General features: G+C 45.3%; 1 protein-coding gene and 1 long non-coding RNA gene across 7 annotated transcripts; both read left to right on the top strand.

The window, feature by feature from the left end:
- The first annotated feature begins 6 nt into the window (after positions 1-6).
- On the top strand, positions 7-8,515 carry ZNF597 (zinc finger protein 597). 2 transcript variants are annotated; one of them, XM_082428768.1, is made up of 4 exons: positions 7-307; positions 470-552; positions 1,436-1,562; positions 3,527-8,515. In XM_082428768.1, the coding sequence occupies exons 2-4, from the start codon at positions 520-522 to the stop codon at positions 4,621-4,623; spliced, it is 1,257 nt and encodes a 418-aa protein (XP_082284894.1). In that variant the 5' UTR covers positions 7-307; positions 470-519; the 3' UTR covers positions 4,624-8,515. The 2 variants fall into 2 exon arrangements, with proteins under 2 accessions (XP_082284894.1, XP_082284895.1); XM_082428769.1 differs by having other exon boundaries at positions 7-379.
- A 118-nt stretch (positions 8,516-8,633) lies between these two features.
- Positions 8,634-15,503, top strand: LOC309644781. 5 transcript variants are annotated; one of them, XR_014254598.1, is made up of 4 exons: positions 8,634-8,711; positions 9,161-9,616; positions 10,537-11,783; positions 12,004-15,503. It is a non-coding gene; the product is annotated as an uncharacterized lncRNA (long non-coding RNA). The 5 variants fall into 5 exon arrangements; XR_014254600.1 differs by having other exon boundaries at positions 9,161-11,783; positions 12,004-12,199; positions 12,887-15,503; XR_014254601.1 differs by having other exon boundaries at positions 9,161-11,783; positions 12,004-12,351; positions 12,887-15,503.
- The last annotated feature ends 2,304 nt before the right edge of the window (positions 15,504-17,807 follow it).

Raw genomic sequence — 17,807 nt, 5'->3', positions numbered from 1 at the left:
TACATCTCCCAGAATGCCGGGTGATCCGGGGGCGGGAGGTTCTCCATTAAGGCGCCCGATTGGTCAACACTCAAAAGGGACTGCCCCCCTCCTAGGTCACGCTAGCCAATCAGAGGTAGATCTGCGTAAAAGCATGGGGGCCGGCCGCATCCGGCGGCTTTCCCGGCAGGTCCAGCGTAGGGGAGCATGGGAGCGTGGGAGCCTAATGGTGGCGCCGTCTTTCGGTCTCGAGTCTCGGCTGGGCGTCGCTTTCTGTTGCTTTTGCCTGGATAGCGGGAGGCTTCCTGAGATCTTTAGTCTCGGAGCCGTAAGTGGGGCCCGGCCGGCCCGGGAGTCGGCCTTTCCGAGGCTGGGCCGGGGAGAGGAGTCATAGGCTCAGGTCTTAAAGGGTGTGGGGATGCGAGGGGGTGCGTGGAGGAGCTTGGCAGCCGAATTGGCCCCTCCAAGTACTATTTTCTCCCCACCCCAGATCTGTCCCGAAGTCCCTGTGGCGACTTGAAGACACTACCACCCCTCAAGATGGCATCCACACTCCCTACAACCGGGGCCCAGGTGAGACCGGGTCCCTTCTCTCGGTCCAAGTTCCGGTCGCTCCTTTCTGGCCTCTGCCTGGCCTCTTTTGGAGGAGGGTGAGGCATGCCCGTGATGCGAGGGCTCCTGATCCCCAGAGAGCCCTTTCACCAAGCTGTCTTTGTTCCTACCAGGCATATAGGAGAAATGGCTTATCAGAGCCTTCCTTTTAGAACCACCAACTGGGAGCAGGGCCCATTGGAGAAGGCTATTACAGGGTACCTCAAAGTGTCTTTCTGGAATGCTGCTCAAACTTACAGATTTCTAAGCTTCATTCCACACCTGTTGAATAAACAGAAACAAACAGAAACCCCAGGTGATTCTTAATAACACCAGAGCTCTATTGATTTATAAGTTTGGTAACCTTAGGGAAGGAGGAATAGGCCTGGATATGATGCTGCAGTGAGCTTAGCCATGAGTGTGACGAAGAAGAAGGAGAGGGACCAGCAAAGGGAAGGATGTTGGGAGAACACTGGACCTCCTGTCCTGTCATGAGTCTTCCCGGGCTGCTCAGTCTTCTCCTTTCCCTTAGAGCATTCCTACGTAATGGTTTCCTTAATGGTTCCCTGAGAGTTGTTCCCTCATCTTTTCTCTTCTAATAGGCTCTTCTAGAACTTCTCCCAGTTTACTGTTTTGGTCCTTATACCACTACCTCCAGTGGTCCATTTTTACTCTTTCCTTCCTAATCCCCACCTCCAGCCCTCAGAACCCATTCATACCCCCTCGCCAGCACTCAGGGACCTTTTCCACCAAGCCCTTTTCTCCCTTGCCTCTGATGTTTCTAGCTCTTCTCAGCCTTCCCAGACTGAGTAAGGGGGTAACTTTCCAGCTTCTTGTCCTGAGATGGGCTCTCATGTTGTTTCAGGGACCAGTGCTGTTTGAGGACCTGGCTGTATATTTTTCTCAAGAGGAGTGTGTGAGTCTGCACCCTGCCCAGAGGTCCTGCAGCAGAGACACGCCACAGGAGTGTTTGGAGGATATGGCCTTGATGGGTAACATAGTTGTTTTTCCTGCATTTTTGAACTTTGGTCATTTCTAGGATTAGGATTGCATATCTCATCCACATGTTGGTATGGGGGAGTGGGACCTACCCCTGAGTGATTTATGTGGACATGACAAGAACTTGCATGAGAGTGCAATTTTCAAAGGGTGAGTTGATTCTTAAAAGGCAAAAATTGGCAATTCCCTGATGGTCCAGTGGTTAGGGCTCGGTGCTTTCACTGCCAGGAGCCCCGGACAGGGAACTAAGATCCCATGCAAGCCATGCAGCAGGGCAAAAAAAAATTAGGGACTTCCCTGGTGATGCAGTGGTTAAGAATCCACCTGCCAAAGCAGGGGACATGGGTTCGAGCCCTGGTCTGGGAAGATCCCACATGCCATGGAGCAACTACGCCTATGTGCCACAACTACTGAGCCTGTGCTCTAGAGCCCGCGAGCCACAACTGCTGAGCCCACAAGCCACAACTACTGAAGCCCGCACGCCTAGAGCCCGTGCTCTGCAACAAAGAGAAGCCACAACAATGAGAAGCCCGTGCACCACAATGAAAAGTAGCCCCCGCTCTTGCAACTAGAGAAAGCCCATGCGCAGCAGCAAAGACCCAACGCAGCCAAAAATAAATAAAAATAAATAAATTTATTTTTTAAAAAATTAAAAATTTTTTTAAAAGGCAAAAATCCTGTCTAATACAGTGACTGTGGTTTTGCATAAGACCTGGTAATCTTTCCAGATATTTGTTACGGTCAATTCACAATTTTACTTGTGAAACTCCATTAGTATGGGTTACTGTTATTTGCTAAAGGTTGGAAATCGCTTTAATCCTAAGGGGATGGTGTGCCTTTCTCACCTAAGAGGAACTATAATGTAGAAACATTCCTATGCCTGAGTAGATTTTATCCTTGACTAGGGTTGACTATTTGAACTTTCCCAGAACTCACATTTTATATTTTCTACTTCTGTCTTCATCATTTTGTTTTCCTCTACCTTCTTGAACATGTGAAGCATATTTATAATAGCTCTTTAAACATTCTTTCTACTAGTTTTATCATCTGTGTCATTTCTGGGTCTGCTTTTGTTGATTGATTTTGCTTCTAGTTACGGGTCATATTTTTCTGCTTCTTTACATGCCTGGTAAGTTTTGATTGGATGTTGGACATTGTGAGTTTTATGTTGTTGTATGCTGGCTTTTGTTGTATTTTCAAAACAATTTTTGGACTTTGGGGTAGGGTGCTAATTTATCAGTAAGTTACTTGGGATCAATATGATCCTTTCAAGGCTTGCTTTTTGCTTTGTTAGGGTGTGTTCAGAGCAATCTTTAGTCTAGGGCTGATTTGGCCTGCTGCTAAGGCAGTGTCTTTCTAAGTATACTGCCTGATGCTCTGTGTGGTAGGGAGTCTTTCCAGTTTGGCTGGTGGGAACATGAACTATTGAACTACTATGTGAATTCTGGAGATTGCTCTTTCTATTCCTTTTTGGTGGTTCTTTCCCTGACCTGGGGTAGTTTCCTCAGATGCATTTACAGACTAGTATGCAGCCAGAGTCTTAAGGGGACCCCATCTAGATGCCCAGAGCTCTCTGCCTGGGCATCTGCCTCTTCTCTGGTATTTTGCTGTCAAATTCTAGCAGCCTTGGCATTCCTGAACTTGGTCTCCTTGAATCAGCAAAACCACTGAAGACTGGATTTCCACACACTGCCCTGCAGCCCAGAAACCCTTTCCAGGCAGTGAGCTGGGGCAGTCATAGGGCTGTTGCTTTGGAAGGAAAGATCCCTTTTGGATTGATATATTGGCTTTATAAATTAAGAATATTTGGGAAAATATTAAAGACTAATGCTTTTGGGCAGGCCTGAGTTTTGTCAGCCATCCTATAGCTTCCTGGTCCTCTGTGTAACTAGTTTGTTCTTTCCCCAGTACTACTTGAGGGTGTTTATGTTTTGCTTTGTTTTGTTTTTATCAACAGGAGGAGAAGGCAAGATTGAGATTAATCAGAAGCTAAGGCTAGAATCTATGGGACTTGAAGAGCTTGCCCTAGAAAAATACTCCATTGCTGTGCCCCTTGTCTATTACCCAGAAAATTCCTCTGAGCATGGAGTTGGAAACCTTGAAAGGAAAATGTCAGGTAGAACTCCTGCTTTCAAGAAGAGGTTCATAAGCCTTTTAGTTACCATTGAAAACCACACCCCTTTGATAGAACTATCTCAGTGTTTAGGAACCAGAGCACTTTCTGAAATTCTTGAATTTCCCGGGGAAGAAGCCAAAAATTCATACAAGTGTCCTGAATGTGACCAAAGCTTCAGTGATAGTTCATACCTTGTTTTGCATCAGAAAATGCATTCAGGAGAGAAAAAGTATAAATGTGGTGACTGTGGGAAGATTTTCAATCACAGAGCCAACTTGAGAACACACCAGAGAATCCACACCGGCGAGAAACCATATAAGTGTGCCGAGTGCGGCAGCAGCTTCCGCCAGCACTCACATCTGTCTCGGCACATGAATATCCATGTAAAGGAGAAACCCTACACCTGTGGCATATGTGGAAGAGGTTTCATGTGGCTCCCAGGATTGGCACAGCATCAGAAAACCCACGCTGCCAAAAAAGCCTGTGGTAAATGTTTTGGTCAGAAAACAAATCTGGCTTTGCCTGAGAAAAGGCACGGGTCAGCCAGCCAGCACCCATGCAGTCCGAGCGGGAAATGCTTTGGGCAGCCCTCGCACTTGGCCCTCCCTGAGCGGGGCCACGAGGACAACCCTGAACACTGCAGCGATTGCGGGGAAAATTTGCTTTCGTTCTCAAAATTCGAACCCTTAAAGTGTCCTGAGTGTTCGATGACCTTTCTTCATATCTCTGAGCTTATCTCCCATCAAAGAATTCACAGAGGGGAAAAGCCCCATAAAGGCAAACCCTGTGCAGAAAGTTTTATTTCGGACTCAGAGCTTGCATGCCACCAGAAGAACCACACAGGAGAACCTTTTAAATGTACCGTGTGTGGGAAAAGTTTCAGGTTGAAAACACATCTCATTGTCCATCAGCAAACCCATGCGCAAAACACCACGTAAATATAGCAAGTTTTCATTAATGCTTGTGCTTCGCAGTATTTATACTGAAAACTGGGGCACAGTTACCCTTTATGTGCTAGGTACTGTGCTAAGCATTTTACACACATTCCATGTAATATATCATTTAATTTTCACCACCACCTTGATTTAGGCACCATGACTTCGGTTTTATAATGGAGGAAGCATAGTCAGTGTCACAGCTACTGAACAAAGCCAGAACTCTAACTCAGTAGCTCAGTTACTATCCAGATTCCATTTGTATGAGCCGGAGAAAGATACAGAACTTATAAAAAAAAAATTCAGTTTTCACTAAAATGAAGGTTATTGCTAGAGTTCTTTTAATTTTGTTTACGTGGTTTCTAAGTAAGTTTTAGAAGGCAAATTTATTTATTGTTTGCTAGTTCTGCAGATCTAGGATCTAGGAAAGTAAGTACCTTTGTATCTATTTTATACTTTTTTTTTTTTTTGCTGTAACAATCAGAATGTAATGTTTGTATGAGATTATTGTTTTACATATGAATTTCTGGAGGGGTTTGGAAGCTTTTTTCCCTCCATGTGAAGTGTTCCCAAATGGGTTGGACTAGTTAGTGTCGAGATGGCTGTTAGTATCCGTGAAGTTAGTATCCATTCTCAGATCTGATGCCACTGGCCTTTGTGATTCAAGTGTTTGGAAGGAATTTTAGCAATCTGACTACAGCCCTTTCTGGTGCCTGGACTTGAGCAATGGAAAGGTACTTGCTTCTCTCTAAGAGGATTTACCTCCAAGTCTTTACCAAAGCACATCACCTGCCTTGCTATGAATAACAGTAACCCTTGTTCAGTGTGCATGCTCAATACTTCAGGTATATTAATTTAATCTTCAGAGTAAATCTGACAGAAAAGGACTATCCTCGTTTCGTAAATGAGTAAGTAGAGCCCCTGGAGGATACAATCAGTACATTGCCCAAGACACAAAAGTAGCAACATGCTGAAGCTGGCATTTAACCTCTGGTCTCTGCTGTCAGAGGCCATGTGTTCAGCGACATTGCGTTATATGTTGGCATTTGCACCACATGTTAAAACTGCAGGCAGCTGGGGGACTGAGATGGGTGGGTGAGGATGGTCATCATGGAGGCTACCCTGTGCACGTGCTTCATTCCCTTAGTGCTTCATCCCAAGCCTGACTTACGTGTATGGTTACAAAGCAACTGAAAGACTGTTCAGGACTTGAGGTTCAAACTCCATCCCTATAATCAGAGATTGCAAACTCTACAGAGTATAGTTTTAGTTTAGTTTGAGTTTAGTTTAGGTTTTAGTTGAGTTTGGTTTAAGAAAAAAGTTTTTCTTCCTCATATCCAAAGAAAGATACATACAGAAAATTGTTAGAGCTTAATCAAAATACTTGAAAATATATAGATACTGCTGTTACATGTAAATACTGGAGCAAAATATTGTTAAATGGAGTGGTTATTAATGTTAAAGAACCAGGGGATCTTGTAAATGTTACATTCATGTGGAATTTCTCTTTAAAGCAAAATTGTGTACCTCTCAGCAAAGCAGCATTTAAAGGGGTTTTTGATTGGGATGTGAGAATGGTCTTATTCTATATAAATGGTATAAAAGTATGGCATTTACTAAAATGGGATTATCACTGGGAAACCTCAGGAGTAATAATAGGCCTCTTTAGGACTAATTGGAGGAAAGTAGTACCTGGAAGGTAGGGTCTTTCTACTGAACAGCAGATTGAGAACTGAATGTACAAAAAGGTGCTGGCTACTGCTGTAAGCTCTTAACACTGATTAGAGGCAGGAAGATACTGTTGGTGAGGAAAAGGGAAACCAATAGCCCTAACCCAGCTCACCCACTCCTTTCCCCCTTTTCCTCATTCTTCTTTTGCCTCTTGTTTGCAGATCCACAGTTGAGACCCTGTGCTCTGTATGTCAAGGTCACACTTGGCTCGTTGTTTCCCATGTCTCCACTCTTAGGATACAGGACACCAGTCTGCCGGGCCTTTGGGGTCTCAAATAAAAAAGCGAGGTCTTCTATAGGTTCTTCTTCAGCAAGTCTCTCTGTCTGAGGTGGTTAGAGTTGTGTAGAAAGATGGTCTCCAGTTAGGTTTCTTATCAGCCAGCTCTGGGATATAAACACCTTTGCTAAATATCAGAAAGTACTGCCTCCCTGCTTTCCTGCTTCTGCCTTCCGTGGGAGCAGCTGGCACAGTGCGCCATTGGCACATAGTAGGGGCTCCCATATTTCAGTTAACTGAAGAGTTGCAGGGTCGGGGATGAAATTGGGAAAGAGGTCCCTAGTAGCAGAGTTGCTGCAGAAAGAAGTAGAGAAGACTATTTTAGAAGGCGTTTGGACAGAGTGGCGCTGACCTGAAACATGGAAGCTGTCATCCTTTCCTTTGCTCCTAAGAAAGTACAGGGGAAGGTGAAAATTCATACCATCAATGACGTTCTGCACTCAGCATGGGAAGTTACCTTTCCAGATGAGGTTTCCTTCCCAATTAACTTCAGTTTTTACATTTTTATTTTCTAGATTTTGGAAGATTATGCCAAACCTCCACAAGAGATTAGAAAAATATCTTTTACAAAGACATTAATATATACATGAGTATAATTAAAATGCCTTTTTGGTGTAATATTGTTAATGATTGTTATGCGGAGGAAAAAACAAATCCCTGAGTGTCAGCTACTGTGAAAGAGGCATCTTTTCAGTTGTTGCTTTATTGTGCACTTGCACCTAAATTCATTTGCTGGATGTAATTCGAGCTGCTCTGAGCCCAAGGAGTTGAAGGAAGCGGTCAGTATCCATCAGTGAGACCCATGCTGGTTTTATGCAGATGGCTTTTTCACCCTCTATTTACAGTGTTAACGGACAGATTCCACAGATGGTCATTAATTCAGAGACATCATTAGCCTACCATGTTTTTTTTTTTTAGCCACAATGCTACTTTTTTTTTTTAATTAATTATTTTTATTTTTGGCTGTGTTGGGTCTTCGTTTCTGTGCGAGGGCTTCCTCTAGTTGCGGCAAGCGGGGGCCACTCTTCATCGCGGTGCGCGGGCCTCTCACTATCACGGCCTCTCTTGTTGCAGAGCACAGGCTCCAGACGTGCAGGCTCAGTAGTTGTGGCTCACGGGCCTAGTTGCTCCGCGGCATGTGGGATCTTCCCAGACCAGGGCTCGAACCCGTGTCCCCTGCGTTGGCAGGCAGATTCTCAACCACTGCGCCACCAGGGAAGCCCCCATGTTACTTTTAATGAATACTTGGATGAAAGTTAATATAGGGATGAAAAACTAAATGCAGGAGTTTATTGCTAGGAACAGTCGGTTCACAACATTTTGCAGCATGGATGTTAACACAGGCAGAGTGAAAACTTTGTACTGAAGAATTCAATTGTTGAACAAATTTCTTTGGTTTTGTTGTTGATGCAGTGATGAAAATGTGTATTAAAGTCCTTAATGTGATTGCTGGACTATCAGGTTCTCTAACATCCGTCATTGATGAAACAGCATTATTCCAATAGCCTGCAGATGTTAAGTTTACATTTTGTAATTAAAGAAACTGTGGAATTTAATTGTTATTCTTGAAGGAGTTGAACTCAAAATAGTTTTGTTTACAGCGTTGTTGCAGTAGGTAATAGTCTATTCACATCTCTGCATTTAACATAGAAAATGACTAACCCGGTAATTCAGGGAGTTAAAACTAAAAACAAGTGACATTTCACAGCAAATGCTGTTTTGAGTCTTTGACTCCTGTGATTCCATATAATTAAGTGGCATTATTCTGATGACTGCAGCATGTCATACAATCTGATACTGCAGATTTTGCTCAAAGTAATCTGCCAATTTACTGCATATGTGTACTAAGCAGGTTATAGTTTATCTGAATAAAGAGTCTATTTGAAAGTGTTCATTAAACTTGTTAAGCCTATAGGATTTCCGTTGGAAAGTGTTTTTGCTTGGACATCTGTTTAAAAAGTAACTAAATAATCTTCATTAGAAGTGTTTATATTCATCTGTTTTAGTTTTGTAGATTGAGAGAGCTATTGATCTGATATCAGGATGACCATTATCCATCTCTTCACGGCCCGTCTGACTACAGGTGTTTTGTCTTATTTTTTGATATCCTTCCTTGTATTAACAATCTAGGGAGTGTGGGGATATGATATAAATATACAGTTATATAAACCTGAGAATATGCTGCAGTCTCTAGTTCCTTTGGATACCTTAGAAGTAATATGTTTGTTGGAGGCACTTGTGCTGTTTGTTTAATGTTTTGATTTTACAGTTTTTGGTGTATTCTCATCAGTCTTAGCTCTAGAGTTCAAGCTCTCACTGGGCAGTGATTACTGTCTGATGTGCAATTTGGCATCTAATAAATGCTTTTTTATGATGATGACAATGAAGTGAACTTAAAAATTTTTTTTTACACTTTAGTAGTTTGAGATGTCAATGAGATGTGACATTGTGTGGCAAGATTGTGGCTTGGAAGGGGTTAATGAATAACTTCGGCCGTTTAATAATGGAGGTAAAATCTTTTGCTCCCGGAAGTCAGAAGAAAACTCCAGCACTGCTCCCGGGAGACGGCATTAGACGTCATTAGACGTCATCTTCCCTTTCAGTCTTTGCTCCACGACGGCTATACCTCCGGCCACGCAGGCCACCAAAGCCCTGCGTGGGCCGCCGTCTAGAGCGGGGGTTGGAGCTGAGGACGCGTGGAGTAAAGCTCCCAGAAGGCTTTGCGAGGCCTGGGAGAGACCTTGTGCCGCTCGGCCACCAGCCGCGCAGGCCGGCGGAAACACCAACGAGACGAGACGCGCTAGAGCGGCCCACAAGGCTGGGAATCGAAAGTCCTACGCTTACTTCCGTCGCCGTCTTCTGGCAGTACAGCTGCGCGTTCCTGGAGCGGCCGTAGTGGGCGGGGGACCCAGCGGCTGCTCGGCCAGACTCCCGGCCCACCTCCGCCACCCAAAGAGAGGCGGCCTCTGCAGAAGCCGAGCGGGGCGGGTGAGAGCGTCTGCGGAGCGGCTCCTCTGGTCTCTCTCTCCGCACCAGCGGGAAGGTTACGTGGGTGGGACTGTGGGGGGCCAGCCCGAATCTCGCACTGGTGACGGGAAAAGGAGCCCGGCGCTACCTCCTGGGCCCTAACCCTACTTTGGCAACGCGAAGCTATGGGCTCGCCCTGTTTGTCTCTTCAACTTGTCGAAAGGGACGCTTTGAGCTTCTCACTTGCCCTGGGTAGAGTGTCTTCTGCCAACTAAAGAGTGTCGCTGCCTGTCCAGTTCTGCAAGGCTTGAGTCGTTAGCCACTGCAGTCACTGACCTTCAACACGACCCGAAAGGAATTCAGGGCGAAGATCAGGAATGAGGCACTCTGTGCTCTGGGAAAACTGGCAGAGCCGGCCTTCAGAGAGTGAGATATTTTAAGGAGAAAATTTTATGAACCCAAATTCTTGCATTGTCCCATACTTGGAAAAGCACTAAAAGCATTACTAAGATATCTGTTCCTTGTGAATAGCAGTAACCTTCTATGGAGGGGCGTGCTGCATACCCCTTCGTCAAAATCACATATATTCCCCTCCTAAGTTCTTCAGGACAGTTTCTCAGAGCTATCTAAGAGGCTGCCTCCCCAGCTGTAGTCCTCAGTAAGACAATGAATAAACTTGACTCACAACTTTTAAGTTGTGTGTTGTTTTAAAAGTCGACACTTCTCTCTGGAACCAGCGACAGTCTCCTCACCTGATTTCTGTGTACTCCACAGCCGAATTCTAACATGCTTTTGGTCAGAGTGTATCTTGGGATCACCTGAATCCACAGTCCCCACCCCCCCTTTCCCGCCCCAACCCCCAAGCGAGCTTAGCCACTTCCATGACTACAAGTACCTCACTTTATGTCTAGCCCCAATTTTTCTTCTCTCCTGCACTCTAGATGCCTGTATTCAAGTGCAAAAGAGAGATCTTCCTTTGGTGTCTCTGAGGCATGAAAACACATGCCCAATGGAATATTACTCAGCCATAAAAAAGAACGAAATAATGCCATTTGCAGCAACATGGATGGATCTAGAGATTATCATATTAAGTGAAGTAAGACAGAGAAAGACAAATATATGATATCACTCATATGTGGAATCTAATTTTAAAAAATGATACAATTGAACTTATTTACAAAACAAACAGACTTACAGGTATCAAAAACAAACTTACGGTTACCAAAGGGGAAACGTGGGGAGGGGGTAGGGATAAATCAGGAGCTTGGGATTAACATACACACACTCCTATATATAAGATAGATAACCAACAAGAACCTGTGTGTATAGCACAGGGAACTCTATTCAGTATTCTGTGATAACCTATATGAGAAAAGAATCTAAAAAAGAATGAAAAATGTATATGTATAACTGAATCACTTTGCTGTAACCTGAAACTAACAAAATGTTGTAAATCAACTATATTCCAATAAAATTCAAACAAACAAGCAAACAAAGAAAAAAAAAAAAACACATGCCCAAAACCGAACTCATGCCTTTAGTCCTTTTTTAAAAAAAAAATTTTATTTATTTATTTATTTTTGGCTGCGTTGGGTCTTGCTGTGCACGGGCTTTCTCTAGTTGCAGTGAGTAGGGGCTACTTTTCGTTGCAGTGCGTGGGCTTCTCATTGCGGTGGTTTCTCTTGTTGCGGAGCACGGGCTCTAGGCACGCGTGCTTCAGTAGTTGTGGCTCGCAGGCTCTAGAGCACAGGCTCAGTAGTTGTGGCTCACAGGCTTAGTTGCTCCGCGGCATGTGGGATCTTCCCGGACCAGGACACAAACTCATGTCCCCTGCATTGGCAGGTGGATTCTTAACCACTGTGCCACCAAGGAAGTCCCAGGCCTTTAGTCCTTCATCTCTCTGCCTCCAGTATGTGGCGCCACATCCACACAATTGCTCATGCTACTAACACACACTCCCTCCTCTGCTCCTCAAACTTTCAGTCATCAAGTCCTGTGGATTCTACCTCAAAAATATCTCTCAAAGCTGACTTCTCTCTCTCTCCACCCTTACCCAACAGCACTGACCCGGGTTGACAGCAAGGCAGGGACAGGGTTTTGACCTTGTGGGGATGACCATAGCCAGATGCTGCAGACCGGGACAAGCTCGGAGACAACAGACACTCAGGAGGCTGTTGCAATAAAGCAAGTGAGAGATGAGGGCCCTCACTAGGGGTCACGGGAGTGAGGAAGATAGATGGTGGGGCTTCGAGACAGATTGAGGAGGAAAAGGTGACGCTTTGGTGGGGTGAGAAAGCAGGGAGTCAAAGATGACTTGGAAGTTTCCGGTTTGGGTGACTTGATGGTTGGTAGCTTTGTGGAGAGATTGCTTGCCTCTCATGAGTTTACAGTTTTTCTAAACTTTCTAGGGAGACGTGTTCATCACAAGTGAGGGTGACAGTGCAGCTGTGTTCAGTGTGATCGAGAAGAGGTATGTTATAATGTGAGAGGGGTCGCACCTGGCCAGAAAGAAGAGCTGAGAGCTAAACACCAACTTGACTTCATTGGTTGGAGGCTTCTGGAAAGGGCACAGGGTCCTAACAGAGAACATAGCAAGGGCCTCAGGTAATGTGTCAGCTGACCCCACATATAGTAAGCTTTTCTTGCTCACCTGTACTGTTTGTTTCCAGGGAAAAACAGAAATTGGAGAGCCCAGATGCCCAACCACACCCCACAGAGAGGGTGTGACATTCCCAGATTCAGTTCAGTCCCAGCTGGTATGAAGCTATCCCCTGAGCCATAAGATGCTTGCAACTTGGGTGCCCTGGAACTCCCCATCCCCCAGAACTGGAGAGCCCCCTGATAAAAGATACCACTGGGGGCGGGAATCGAACCTGCAAGCCCACCATCCTGGTCCTGAAACACTGCTGTCAATGCATTAGGCCCCTCTGCCAGGAGGGGTAGCTGCGCCAGAGAGGCTCTTAGCCACCTCTGGAGAGTGTGCCATCAGTGGCTAAAGCCAGAGATGCCCACCAAGGAGCAGGTCCTGGAGCTGCTGGAGATGGAGCTCTCCGGCCCATCCTGTCTGAGGGATCCACACTGGTTTCAGTGTCACACCCAGAGGGTGACAAGAGACAGCAACCCTGATGGGGGATTTGCAGAGAGAGCCCAGGAACCAGGATGCTGGGTGACAAGGGCCAGAGGAGACTCAGAGAGTGAACACAGGATGGGTGATAAGCTCCTCTCCTTGGGAAAGAGTAGACGGGGGGATACCCTGAGCATATGTTACACCCCTGCTTCCTCTTCCACCAGGGATCCTGTCTCCAAGGCCTCCAAGAGTCCACACCATTGAGCTGAGGGTCACCTTTATTTTGGCCCAAGAAAGACCCAAACTTTCAAGGTTTCATGGGCAGCTCGGAGTAGAACTGAAAAGAAAATTAGAGAGCATTTTGTCTAAAACCTCATTTTACTGATAAGGAAACTGAGGTGCAGACATCGTAGAGCTCAGTAACTGGCTGCCTGCAGCACTGAAAATGGAACCTGGCTCTTCAGTGCCTTTTCCCCATCCCAGGCCTTTTCCCACCGTCTCAGGCTGTCTCCTGGTCAGGTTCAAGTGCAGGGGCATGTGTGTGATCAGCTAACTCCTTGTGAAGAAGTAACTTCTGTCTCTCTCAAAAAGACATGGGTCTGGTTGTACAACTTTGTGACTATAATAAAAAAAAACTGAACTTTGTACTTTAAAAGGATGAATGTTATGGTATATGAATTATATCTCAATTTAAAAAATTACCTTTGGGGCTTCCCTGGTGGCACAGTGGTTGAGAATCTGCCTGCTAATGCAGGGGACACGGGTTCGAGCCCTGGTCTGGGAAGATCCCACATGCCGCGGAGCAACTAGGCCCGTGAGCCACAACAACTGAGCCTGCGCATCTGGAGCTTGTGCTCCGCAACAAGAGAGGCCGCGATAGTGAGAGGCCCGTGTGCCGTGATGAAGAGTGGCCCCCGCTTGCCACAACTAAAGAAAGCCCTTGCACAGAAACAAAGACCCAACACAGCCAAAAATAAATAAATTAATTAAAAACAATTTAAAAAAAATTAACTTTGAAGTAAAAAAAAAGTTGAAATGTATTTTAAAGCTGCAATAAAATATTTAAATGTAATATACAAAATAACGCATCAGAGACATGAAATAATTTATGCTACCAGCATGACTTATTTTGGGGCAGACCTGATAGTAAAGCTGCTTTTGCCTTTTCTGTGCAAAGATATCTTGTAAGATGAGCTGTTAGAACCATTAGCATTTGCAACTACTTATCTGTGTGCGTTAGAAGTTTCTCAATAGTGTGCAACCAAAATAAAAATCAAATAAACTGCATGTTAATATAGGAATGCAGTTCCCAAAAAGATTTTTTAAAATACTGAAAAGATGTGTGTCCTGGTTTAGGCACGATTTCCTTCCACAGAACCCACCTGTTGCAAAGGGAAAAGAGTGTCTCATAGTTTCAAAGAACTGAGCGTGGGAGAGTTTTCACTGGGGTTTGGGGAAAAGCTATGGACTGAGCAGGAAATCCAGATGAAAAGAGGAGCCGATGCATGTCTCTGGTGGGAGGCGTGCTTCCCGCTCAGCTCCTCTGCCCACCCCTTACTCTTTAGAAGCAAACTTCTCCATCAGAACTTTCTCCTTAGCTCCATTTTCTCCCTCCTGAGGGCATGTATCTGACTTCTGGTGTGATCCTTGACCTCCGATTCTCAAAATCCTGGATCAGAGAGGACTCTTACCATCCTCTTCCAGAACAGAGCCTGTTTCCCAGGAAATCATCCTGCTCAGTGCAGCATATGCCTCAGAAGTGGACATACAGGGGCATGCGCTCTGGAGGTGTCTGGGTCCCTGATGTGCTCTACAAACACACCTCACTGGTGGGCTTCTTCCCTGCCTTCAAAGGAGTTCAGATGGGCCGGTGTTTATGAAGCCTTCATGTGGGGTGTTCTAGAGGCTATAACATGATCCCCCTCATCCCTGCACCGGCCCATCCAAGGTATTCACAGAAGCAACCAGGGCTCCAGGGGCAAAAAGTCTGCATGGCCAGAAGTCCAGCTTCCTAGAACTTAAAACAACTAGGATGCCCCCAAATGAAATGTTGCAGCTTGTGAAGTGGCGAGTTCCCCTGTCTACAAGAATTTCTAACAAAAGCCTGGATGACAGCTTATCAGGGTGTGGTAGGAGGATCTATGTAACAGGCAGTGTGGACAATCTTGCTTTTCCCTCCAGCAATAGGCTGTGATTTTGAAGAGGTTTGTAAAGAGGAGTGTGGGGCAGTTGATCACCTCCCAGTTTTGCTGTGGGCAGCTTTGCCAGGGGCAGCCTTGCCCACTGGTCCACACTTCCAGTGGTGGCTGGACCAGACCCATGAGAGCCACCCAGAACGGGGACCAGACCTCTTGAGGGGCGAAGTATTTATGCCCATGGAGCCTTTGCCTTAGCGTGCTGGGGCATTCACCCCAATGGAGGCAAATAACTCGGATCCTCTCATTTCAACCTTATCAAGTTAAAGAAACAAGTTTGAAAGGGGAACTAGAGCCAGGATTGAAGCTAGGTCTGTCCAAAGCCAAAGTTCATGCACACCAGGTGCTATGGTCTGAACGTCTGTGCACCCCCCTAATTCCTATGTTAAAGTCCTAACCCCCAGTGTGATGGTATTAGGAGGTAGCTCATGAGGATGGAGCCCTCATGGATGGGATTAGTGCCCTTATAAAAGAGACCCCAAAGAGTTCCCTCAGCTTTTCCACCATGTAAGGACACAGCAAGAAGACAGCCCATCTATGAACCAAGAAGAGGGCTCTCACTAGAATTCAACCTGACCGTGCTGGTGCCTTGATCTCAGACTTCCAGCCTCCAGAACTGTGAGAAATAAATATGTATTGTTTATAAGCCACCCAGCCTGTGGGATTTTGTTACAGCAGCCCAAACAGACTAAAACACTTGGCTACGCTGAACTATGTCCCGACGCTCCTTTATTAAAGTTTTCCAAAAGGTAAAATAAATGCCTTAAAACTCTTCCTCTGGACACTGTCTTTAGCCTGTACACCCCCATTCCACATGAACCATCTATCTCTCTGCAGCGTCACTTCCTAAGACTGTGCCACTTGCAGAATTTTGCGACTCTGGCCTTCCCTTCCACTGCTGAAAACACTGCTCCTGTCCTCCCAAGACCTCGGTGCAGGTGTCCCCTCCTGACACTCGGACACATCCATGGCCCCACATCTCCCAGGGGGACCCAGGTGAGCCCTAACTTGTAACCTTTATCGTTGGTTGTTCCACCCTCCTTAAAGCTGCTCCCATCCGGGATGGCCTCCCTCTGCCACCTTTGTCTCCATCCTGGCCCCTAACCCTCTGCTCCAGCTCCTAGGACAAGCCCTTCCCTGGACCTCTGCCCCAATTCCTGCTTGCAGCTGCTCCAGGAACACTAATGTGTGGTGCCACTCTCACAAGACTCGGGGGCCCTCTGGCAAATTTTTCACTGGGGTTTTTGAAAATATGTATTTGCAAAAAGTAAGGAGCACATTATTCATAACGGCCAGAAGGTGGAAATGACCCCAATGTCCATTGACAGATAAATGGTTAAAATGCAGTCTATCCATGGGAATTCCCTGGCAGTCCAGTGGTTAGGAATTGGTGCTTTCACTGCCAGGACCCAGGTTTGATCCCTGGTCTGGGAACTAAGATCCCACAAGCCACATGGCGCAGCCAAAATAAATAAATAAATAAATAAATAAATAAATTTTAAATAAATAAATAAATAAAATGTGATCTATCCATACAATGGAATACTATTAAGCCATAAAAAGAAAAGAAATTCTAATGAACCTCAGGAACATTGTGCTAAGTGAAATAATCCAGTCACAAAATGACAAATACTGTATGATTCCACTTATACGAGGTATGTGGAGTAGGCAACTTCGCAGAGACAGAAAGTAGAATGGGGGATGCCAGGTGCAAGAAGAGGGGGAACAGGGAGTTAGTGTTTAATGGGGACAGAGTTTCAGTTTGGGAAGATGAAAAAGTTCCAGAGATGGATCATGGTGATGGCTGCACAACATTGTGAATGTACGTGATGCCACTGAATCGTACAATAAAAATGGTTAGAATGGTAAACTTTATGTTATGTATATTTCATCATGATAAAAAAAATTTAAAAAGTCAATGTTAAAAAGAAAAGTAAGGAGCAGTATGAAGCGGCATTGAAGAAAGGGCGGGTGCCTCTGCTTTGGGGTGCCTCTCTCTAGGACATCAATTTTTCATAAACAGACTTTTGGAGAAATTCTTCCCCCCTTCCAGGACATTCTCTACCATGACCCCAGTGTGAGCAAGTGCCAAATCCAGGAAAATAGGACCTCTCCACCCTCGAACCCCTGTGGCCTCTCTGCTCATTCCAGGCACAAGTATTTGGATCTGAAAAGGTGACAGAAGGAGATTTCAAGATGCTGTTTTACTTGACACATAATTCATTTTCTTTTTATGTAACACTTTACAGAAAATACTTTCACACACGTGTGTTCACTTCACCAATCATGTGAGGTAAGCAGAGCAGGTCTTCCCATTTTCAGTGGAGGAAACAGGCTTGAAGAATTTAAGTGACACATCCAGGTCAGGGGGCTGGGGGACAACAGAGCTGCGAGCAAAACCATCCTTGGTCTTAGCCTGGTATCAAGTCCACTCTGGTTTGTTTATGGAGCTGCCTCAGACTTGACTAAGTCAGGTCAGGTAGGTAGACCAAGGTAGGTTCCTGGGGCTACCCTAGTTGGCTCTGCCCTTATCTGGTCCAGACGAATTTCTAGAGACAGGAGTGACATTTTGCCGCAAACGTCTGTTTCACTGGCAATTCAGGACTGTTACCATCTTAGTCAGTTTTGTATTTTGGCAGGTGACAGACAGTGCTTTAAAGAGAGTTACTGCAATTGTGCAAAAGTATTACATTACAACAGAATGGGAGAAAATATTTGCAAGTCATTTATCTGATAAGGATTTGATTCCAGAATATATAAAGAACTCTTCAACTCAACAATAAAAAGACAAAACCCCCAGTTTTAAAAGGGCAGAGGTTTTGAATAGCCGTTTCTCCAAAGATACACAAATGGCCAGTAAACACATGGAAAGATGCCAACATCATTAGCCAACAGGGAAGTGCAAATCAAAATCACAATGAGACACCACTTCATATCCACTAGCATGGCT

This window comes from Balaenoptera physalus (genome assembly GCF_965194825.1).
Source record: "Balaenoptera physalus genome assembly, chromosome: 16".
NCBI lineage: Eukaryota > Metazoa > Chordata > Mammalia > Artiodactyla > Balaenopteridae > Balaenoptera > Balaenoptera physalus.
The sequence above is the reverse complement of the archived record's forward strand: the minus strand, read 5'-3'. Positions and strand labels throughout refer to the sequence as shown.